This window comes from Gadus morhua, chromosome 4, assembly GCF_902167405.1.
Source record: "Gadus morhua chromosome 4, gadMor3.0, whole genome shotgun sequence".
NCBI classification, from domain to species: Eukaryota; Metazoa; Chordata; class Actinopteri; order Gadiformes; family Gadidae; genus Gadus; species Gadus morhua.
Genome location: NC_044051.1, coordinates 4,208,855 through 4,217,986, shown reverse-complemented (window position 1 = coordinate 4,217,986; position 9,132 = coordinate 4,208,855). Strand labels below are relative to the sequence as shown.

The following is a 9,132-nucleotide window of genomic DNA, read 5'->3' as shown; positions in this document are numbered from 1 at the left end:
TCCACATTAACATTAACAGATGTGCACTTCAACTCTGTTCATCAGACTCACCAGAGGCTCAAGCATCACATATACACACACACTCCGGGTACAAGGCAGAATACCCAGCTCTCATCAGTCCGGGTTCCGCTTTTGAAGAGACAGGGACACGGGAGTTCAGTAATAGTGGAGCAGATTAGTAAAAAAAATCGTTCACTCTGGTATACAAGCATGAAATTTAGCACAGATACTCTGTAAGGGCCACTATTTTGGAAAAAACCGTTGGTCACTCAAAAATTCAACATGGCGGCAATTTTTCAAGATGACCGCCATTGCTATTCAATGCTTATTATATCAATTATTTAAACAGTGATCCAAGCACAATATTTGATACAAATACTATCTAAAGGACATGGAAAAAGATGCTTGTCCCAGTAAAATTCAAGATGGCCGCCATTTTTAAGATGGCCACCGTTCCTGTCGAATATTAATTATCAAATTGTTCAAACGGGGATTCAAGCATACAATTAGGCAGAAATACTTTTCAAGGAACACTCTTTTGGAAAAAGGTATGTGCCACACAACATTTCAGGATGGCAACCATTTTCAAGATGGCCACCATTTCTGTCAAATAGTCATATGTCTGCTTTGTCTGCCTCCTCTCCTTTGACCTGTCCGGCCTAGTTAAACTTGCCAGGGATATAAAATCCCCGCCGGCATAGCTCTCAGGTTCATTGGAGTACACAAGCTGCTCCACCACGGCAAGGTGCAGTCCACAGAGAGGAAGGGCCACTGGGAAGTGGCCAGTAAAAATTCAGGATGGAAACCCATTTTCAAGATGACTGCCATTCCTGTCCTATGTTCATTGCCACTGTTTCCAAATAGTGATACAGAAAATATGCCTCTGTTAAGGCCACTTTTTGAAAAAATTGTATGGCCAATAAAAAATTCAAGATGGAGACCTTTTCCAAGATGGCCGTCATTTTGGTAGTATGTACACTGATGCACACATGCATGTTAGCAAAATAACGGCCACACTTTTAGAAAAGGGCAATCGCAAAAATTCAAGATTCACTTTTCAAGGTGGGTGATGCTTTAATAGTGTACTCTGTTGGGACTGAGTTAATAGGAAGGATTAAAAAAAAAAAAAAGGTTCTATTCACATTTTGACCAGCTCAAAGGCCATCTGGTTTGACTGTCGAACCTGAGATTGAGAGGTTGTGCCCTGTCGAGTCATAGTTTTTTATTCACATTTGCCATTACACAGTTCTGTGCAAGTGAACCCCAATCTAAAACATTTGCATCTTCCACGGCACTCTGATTTGCAGCCACACTTGGCTAGTTGTTCACAACTTTGTGCAACTGGTGCATTTGCTGTCCAAAATAACCCCCATTATTCACCAATCTTTTTCCAACCCCAGTCAGCAGGACTCTCTGCTTCTGGCTGACACTGGGTTGCTTGACCCCATATGCAGCCTGCCTGATATGCAGCACGTTTAGTGCGTTGAAGCAGAGCTGCTCTTGTTGGAGGAACGGCCTCATATGGCCTCTGCTTTCGGGCAAACATGCCAAGTCTAGCCTCATCTACACTAACAGCTGTGCTTCATCGATCACACAGCAGGACAACAAACTGCTCAAGGATCTCCAGGTCACTATCAGTCAGAACAGGAGGGTATTGACTTAGTTTGCTGAAGAGAGAGGCCTCAGGGAAAATGTCCCAGGTTGGCCAGGCAGTCTTTTTGCCTTTGTTGCGAAAGGCTGATACAGTATCACAACCTGTAAAGGCGTGAAAGAATCGAATGCCTTTGGTCTTAACTGGCCCAATAACATGGTATAGGTCATGAACACCAATCCACCGTAGGCTCACACCATGCCCAAATGCAACCCACAGCTGCTGGAGACCAAGATCCTTGAGGGATGGGAAGATGCACAATGCTATAACAAGAATGGGAGGTATATTTTGGTATACTTTTAGTATGTTATTCAGCACACCAGATACTACTAGAATCCATTGAAAAACCTTTTGTATATATTTTTTGGGGGTTAAGCCCTTTTTTCATAGATTGACTCACCTATTCCTTAATATTTTTAATCTATTTATTGACATATTTAAGATTTCAATCATAATTCCTATTCATTTTATGGAAGATTATTTTAAATCAAACCCTATTTATTTATTTAACTATTTATCTTATCTATTCATTTATTGATCTAATCAATTGACTGAAACTGGACTTCTGATAAGGCCTAGTAACCTGGGTTACACTTATGCTAAGCCATCCAAATTATTTTGAGTGACAACTGAGATTTGCATGCATATGAAAATCTAGCGAACGGAAAGCAGTTTGTTTCCCTGCGTCATGTAACAAAAAAATGGACAGGTTTAAACATTTTTCACTTCCTACACACAGCGTTTCAGACTGGTTGACAGGTTAACCAAGGATCTATATCGATCCATCGACCTATGCATGTACATCAATCCATCTATAATGAACCTATCTATCCTTCCTTCTGTCACTATTCCAGTCCACACTGCTGTTTAAATGATGCGTAGGAATTTAAACTTGAGCTTAATTGTCGCATTCATTGAGGAAATTCCTCAATTCCAAATTTGATTTAAAGCCTAAAGAGAGGTTGGTCTCTGAAGATGCAATAAAAGGTTTTCCATTTTAAATCTCTCTTCCTAAGAACATTGGTTGCGACTTCTTTTTTGCATAATCCGATCACTTACCTTTCAGCTAATTAGAATAGAAGAATGATATGACGCAAATATATGTAAATTATGTTTTGATACAAACAATAGCGAGTCAATTTTCTCAGTGTATTTCTTATTATGTTTTGTTATCATGATATTTATATGTAGTAATATTATATAATAAAAAAAATATAATGCTAAAATGGCTTTTCACAATGGACAAACACCAATATACTTCTCCAACCAACATAGAACTACAGAATAACCACTTCCCCTAGTTTTCTCCTTGAAATATATATTGTTTATTTATTTTAATTATCAGATATAAATACATTGCATCGGAGATCGATATTGGGTAATTAGTGTCAGTCATTTCTAATGTAAAAGCACATAAATGATTCAGTACATTACACACAGGACCCTTTGGACGAGTAACGCCTTGTTGCTGGTGTCTCCTTATGCGCTTGGGAAAAACAACTCTCTATTTTAATAAACACAAAAGGACATAATGGCCAAGATGACAGTTTTCTTTCCATGTTGGTCTCGAACAACGTACTGAAATAAGGACCGGCCACAAACATTCTTTGTCAACAAGACACTCCGCTGATAAGAGAGTAAAGTAGAATCAATGAAATATCATTAAATTAAATTTGGGGATACCACTTATATTAGCAATAAACGATTCATATGATCTATCAGATATAAATATTTTTTGCATTGTTTTTACTTTAATTAATCCCCATGGGGATGGTGGTACTGGTACCACTACACTACTGCCCATACTACTAATACTACCAATAATACTACCACTACTACTACTACTGCTACTACTACTAATAATAATAACTGCTGCAAAATTCTAGCATGTGACTAATGAGAGCATTTCATTCTCTAAATGTTCTCAGCCTAAAGGTGGATCTCTTTGGAGCCCTGTTGCTAGATGACTAAAGGTATATTTCAATATACAAAGAGCAGAACACAGCGATGACCTCCTCTCATGTCTTGGTGGGCTGGTCCTTGTGAAACACCTGTCCGTCCTTGAGAACCCAGCTGATATTTGTACCAGTCACACCCACCTCGGCCAGTTTGGCATGGAGCTGGTGGACAGAGACAAGGTGTTAGTTGTATGGTCATGGTTACTTCTTATCTATTTACATTTTTAAACCAACTGTGTTCATGGTTTCAATGTTACTATCTTCATGTTTGAATTTGGCATGTTAGTGTAAGTGGGTTAAGTTACAAAGAGTTTATAAACATATTAAATTTAAGTACTTCCTATATCACAGGAGTCGGCATACCCCTAAATTAAAACATGCAAATTGTTTCAATAAAAACAACCTATAAGTATATAATATTCGACTGAATGGTATTAATTCGGCACCGTACCTGTTCCAAAATCTGGCGTCCCACCTCAGGATCCGTCATGTCTGCTTCAGAGCTGATCTTTATCTTGAAGGTTGACCGTTGCTTCAGATTTCCCTGGCAGGCAAAGTTGTACAAAAGGCCACATTCCTCATCAAAAAAATGCCCTGAGGTGACAGACATTTTGACACAACGTGGAGCAACGGGGCCTCCATGGTTGTTTGGTTCACCTGGTTCCCAATTCAAGAAAGTGGCACTACTTCCGTCAGACCAGAGGGACCAAGGATATCTGTGGAGACCAATCCAAGCATCTGATTGATTAAGTGCCAATATTTTTCCACTCTCAGCCGCGTTGGGCACAATGGCCAGGTCAGTGTAGTGAGACCGGCAGTATTGCAACGCCTCGTACCAAGTCATTGGGTTTTGGACCACGGTGTAGTTGGACTCTTCATCTAAAACAGAATGAGGTGGAAAAAAGGAAAAGCATTAGATAGAGACTACATCTCAGTTAATATTCTTCTAATCTATACCCTAAGGCTAAGGTGAGCAGAATATATTATGTATGTTATCAATGTGTGCCTTTAAACCTCTTTAATAGTACTGCTTAAACATAGTTAAAAACTAAATGTAATAAAAACTAGAACTGCAAGCAGTTATGCAGGGGTCCAAGAAGTGTGCATTTCGCCGGCACAACGCGACAAGAAATGTGCATTTCGCCGGCACAACGCGAAGCAAGTATTCAAAACGCTACCGTGAACAACATGTGGATATAAAGGTTTTGACTGTGGGAGCTTCGGTGTGGGAGTTATAGCCTAAAACGCGTTTTCAGAACATTCCATTGGCCAAATAGGAGATAGACAATGTCGTCGTTTTTTGGCGCCGCCCTGTGGCAAAATTTTCCAAAGACAATTTTCCTTTGCCAAATAACTCCCGCCCACATTAATAATTCTTGGCCATATTTTCTATATAGGCTCGGGTTTGCCCCTTGATGGTTTCCCTTGAGTTTGAAGAACATTCCTTTGGCCAATTAGAAGATATACAATTTCCTCGTTTATTGCGCCCCCTGAGGGCGTAATTTTCCGATTTTTTTATCGAACGCCGTAAAGGTTAGCACCAACATGTGTGTACAATTTGGACTCGTTCCGATGTCTAATTTTGGATTTCTTTGGATTTTTGATTTTCCACATCAAATTAAGCTCATAAACCAATATTCAAAATGCTACCGTTTCGTCGTCAAAGGTCGCATCAAAAAAGTGTTTCGTGCATTCTTTGCGTGTGCGTCTGAAGATGTCGTGTGCAAAGTTTGGTGTCAATTGGTCAAGAAATGTGGGAGGAGTAGCGAAAATACAGTTTTGCGGTTTTCGCGATTTTGCGAAAAAAAATTATAGACGCAAATGGGCGTGGCCTATGCCAAAAGATGCAGCAGACTCCAGTGAATATGTGCGTACAAGTTTTTGACTGTGGGAGTTTCGGTGTGGGAGTTATAGCCCCAAACGCGTCTTTCCTTGGTATAGCGCCACCTAGTGGCCGGCGTGTCTGGATTTTGTCGTCTGCCTAGAACTCAGGGACCTGGATCTAGTCATGCAATTGGCGTGTCGGCACCATTTACGGTTTGGGCTGTGGACCCACTTCTAGGGGGGAAAAATAATAATAATAGGAAAAAAAAACCTTACAAAAACAATAGGGATCCAACCTGTTGGCTTGGACCCCTAAAAATGCACCTCACCATCAAAGCAAACTGCACCATAAAGACTGTAGCATGACACATCGAACCAGATTCCTGTAGAGGAGAGGCCTGTACAATTCTCTTTGTTGTCCCAGAAGTCTGGGTCACTACCACTCCACGTTCCATAGTTTTGGCCAACTTTGTAGTCCTGGTCTCCGAGGGACCACTTCCAACGGGTGCGGTCATCATAAAGTCCGATCCACATGAAGTCGTCGTCGTAATTAAAGCCAGTTCTGAACTCTTGCAGGTGCTGGAGGTCCACTACGTTGTCTACGGTGGCAAGGTCCCCCTTCAGGTCCCTGCAGTGTTGCTGAGCATCGGTCCAGTTCAGCTTCTGGTCCTCGTAGTAGTAGGATTCGGTAGGAGGTAAGGCATGGTGGCCCAGGAAGAGCCCTGCAGGGGAAACCACAGCCAGGCACGCAGACAGTCAGTGTTGAGAGTTGTTCTGTGCCGGCACAAGAACACCTTGTTAGTGTCCTATCATGTGTCCTTCGCTACTTGTATTTTCAAAACTCTGCATCTAGGGCTGTTACAACTAATTGTAAGTTATTACTAAATTGTCTCTTCTGCAGTCTTATAAGATAAGATAAAGTATACCTTAATGTCCCCAAGGGGGAAAATTCGTCTTGGGCTACAGTCACTGCGTCACAAATTTGCAACATGCCACATCAAATATATGCAGAAATAGACAATACAAAAATGCTTCACTGCATAATCCCCAACAAAGACGATCGGAAAAAAACTAACAAACATAGCTTCAGTTCAGCAAAAATGCCAAAACACAGTGGGGGTAAAAGTGTACAAGAACAGCAATCAGGGCAACAATAGGCTAAGCCCAATAAATAAAAAAAATACGAGGTTACTGTCATTTCTTACTGTTTAGCATCTTAATTGCAGCTGGGATGAATGAGTTGTAATATTTTTTAACTTGCAGTTTGGCATGCTAAATTGTCTACCTGAGGGTAGCAACCCCATTTCCTGATTCAGTATGGGTTGGATCATCCAGAATCGTATGTCCCTCCCTGAGAACAGTCTTTTCCTACAGCTACTGGCCCTCATTTATCAAACGAGCGTACGACAGAAAACGTGCGTAAAATGGACGTACGCTCATTTCTACGTTCGTTTGATAAATGAGGGCCACTGTAGGTAGCAATTTTCTAGGTGGCCTACATTTTTAAAAGCTTTAATGATCAGACGCCCTAACTTGGACTCCAACTGAAATGTCAGATTACCATAACCATGTTTGTATGTATGCAAACCTGGTACCACACAATGTTTCTTGGATCATGAACACTTTCCTTGTTCTTCCCCCCTTGAACCGAGATATTGTCTGATAGATGTATTCCATTTCTTCCCCTTTTTGACTTCTCTATTCATGCGATAGGTCGATATTTGCATCTGCTCCAAAGATAAGCACCAACCCATTCTCAACAGTAGCTCTATGTATTTATTTTAAACAAATCTCTTTGTGAAACCTCCTGGTCTGGTCTTCTCTCTCTGTCTTTGATTATCAAACCCTCAGAACTTTATCTGTTTTATGTATCTGAATTCATCTTATGAACACGCTAGTAAGCAATGCTGCCAGGTCTCACTTTGTAAACAGGCCCGCCTCACTTTGCTACAGAGATGATCCTGAACCGGTCAGAACTCAGCCAGATTAAATAAAAGATTAGAGCAGCGCCAAACAACTTGGTGTCAAAAGTGGGGTACCAGACTGAGGTAATTCACAACCTGCTGATTCAACTCTCAGAATTATTATTGACTTCTCTCAGTGCCCGTTTGAATTTTCTGAGTGCGGCTTGGTAGCATTAAATTAAGAAAGCTAGAAACAGTACATAACATAAATAGACACTGACAAAAACACACAAACGAGTCTGACCTGAAAAACCGAACAGCAGTATGGTCTCCTGCATCCTGTAACAAAAAAACATTTCACTTTATCAGTTGACATCTTTACCATTAAAAATGTACAACAAAAACTGCAATGGCCTCATAACATACAGTATAACCAGTACACACAACTAGAAATTAATATGTACATACAAGTAGAACATACCTATGCGCTTATGAAGGAGTTTAGATCAGTTTGGAGGGTCACCAAGGGTTTTGTCCTACCTTTGTTAAATTCTATCAGCTTTCTTATGAAGCAGAACTCTGTGATGTGATCGTTGCAAAATCGCTGACTGCAGAATCTTATGTATGCCTATGGTGTGATGTAATATGAAAATGTATTGACAGAGATTTGCATGTTTATAAAATTCTGGCGAATGGAAGAGCAGTATGTTTTACTGCATCCTGTAACAAAAATATTTTTCCATTTCTGACTGGTTGACAGAATAACTGAGGATCTATATTGATCCATCGACCTATGCATGTTTCAATCCATCTATAATGAACTGACCTATCCTCCCTTCTATCACCAATCCAGTCCACACAGCTACGTAGATGATGCAATGGAAAGTATATTTGTGAGTGCTGCATGCAGTGACGAAATCCCTTAATTCAAAATTTGTTTTGCTTCAATAAAAGGCTGGCCTTTTGTGAAGATGCATTAACGACACATTAAAATGGATCCAGATATGAAATCTCTAGCTTATGTTGAAAGGATTTTGATGATATGGATATTTTCGACTTCAGATTTTCATACTTTTGTTGTTGTTGACAGTGTCACACACACAGATATGCATTACTTTAAATATAAAGCACCTAAAAATAAAGTGTTGTTCAGCTTCCCTCACATCGCCACACACATCTGTAAGCACACAAGAACACGCGCATGAACAAACGTACGCCTAAGCGTGTTGTATTTAATCTATCTATTTAAAATAGGACCCTTTGGAGGAGTAACGCCTTGTTGCTGGTGTCCCCTTATGCGCTTAGGAAAAAAACCTCATTGATTGGTGATCATACATTTCTTTGTTCATTCTGAAGATTGGTACTGGTGTAGTGCATCATATTTCTAATAAACACAATTGGACAAAATGGCAAAATCTACAGTTTTCTTTCCATGTTGATATCTAAAACATCGTACTGAAATAAGGACCGGCACAACCTTTCATTGTCAAGAAGACACTCTATGGAAGCATATATGTAGCAAAATTCAAATGGCAATGCAATTTGCAATTTGCAATTCAATAAGTAATTACGTTATGCAATTGACAATGCATTATGCAATTTCATAATGTAATTTGTAAATACGTTACTCAAAGTGTATTTTAATATGCAAAGTGACAATGCAATCCTCAATTACATTTGCAAAAGTTATAACAATAAAAATACAATAACATTTTGTCAAATTCTTTTGAGTTCCTTTATTCAAATTGCAAAGCTATAGCGTCCCCGTGATTGCAATCCACTTCGCCACGCTCCG

General features: G+C 39.9%; 1 protein-coding gene across 2 annotated transcripts; it reads right to left on the bottom strand.

The window, feature by feature from the left end:
- Positions 1-2,962: 2,962 nt before the first annotated feature.
- On the bottom strand, positions 2,963-8,476 carry LOC115542699 (macrophage mannose receptor 1). 2 transcript variants are annotated; one of them, XM_030355074.1, is made up of 5 exons: positions 7,819-8,476; positions 7,642-7,676; positions 5,763-6,155; positions 4,061-4,488; positions 2,963-3,771 (listed from the first exon to the last, which is right to left on the bottom strand). In XM_030355074.1, the coding sequence occupies exons 2-5, from the start codon at positions 7,673-7,675 to the stop codon at positions 3,670-3,672; spliced, it is 957 nt and encodes a 318-aa protein (XP_030210934.1). In that variant the 5' UTR covers position 7,676; positions 7,819-8,476; the 3' UTR covers positions 2,963-3,669. The 2 variants fall into 2 exon arrangements, with proteins under 2 accessions (XP_030210934.1, XP_030210933.1); XM_030355073.1 differs by lacking the exon at positions 7,819-8,476 and having other exon boundaries at positions 7,642-7,800.
- Positions 8,477-9,132: the final 656 nt, after the last annotated feature.

Excerpts from the sequence above, each read along its gene's own strand:
- LOC115542699 (XM_030355073.1), bottom strand. The coding sequence starts at position 7,693 with ATGTTTTTTTGTTACAGGATGCAGGAGACCATACTGCTGTTCGGTTTT. Across the intron at positions 4,489-5,762 it reads TGGTGCAGTTTGCTTTGATG|ATGAAGAGTCCAACTACACC; the intron begins GTGAGGTGCATT and ends ATTCTGTTTTAG. Across the intron at positions 3,772-4,060 it reads GACGCCAGATTTTGGAACAG|CTCCATGCCAAACTGGCCGA; the intron begins GTACGGTGCCGA and ends TCTGTCCACCAG.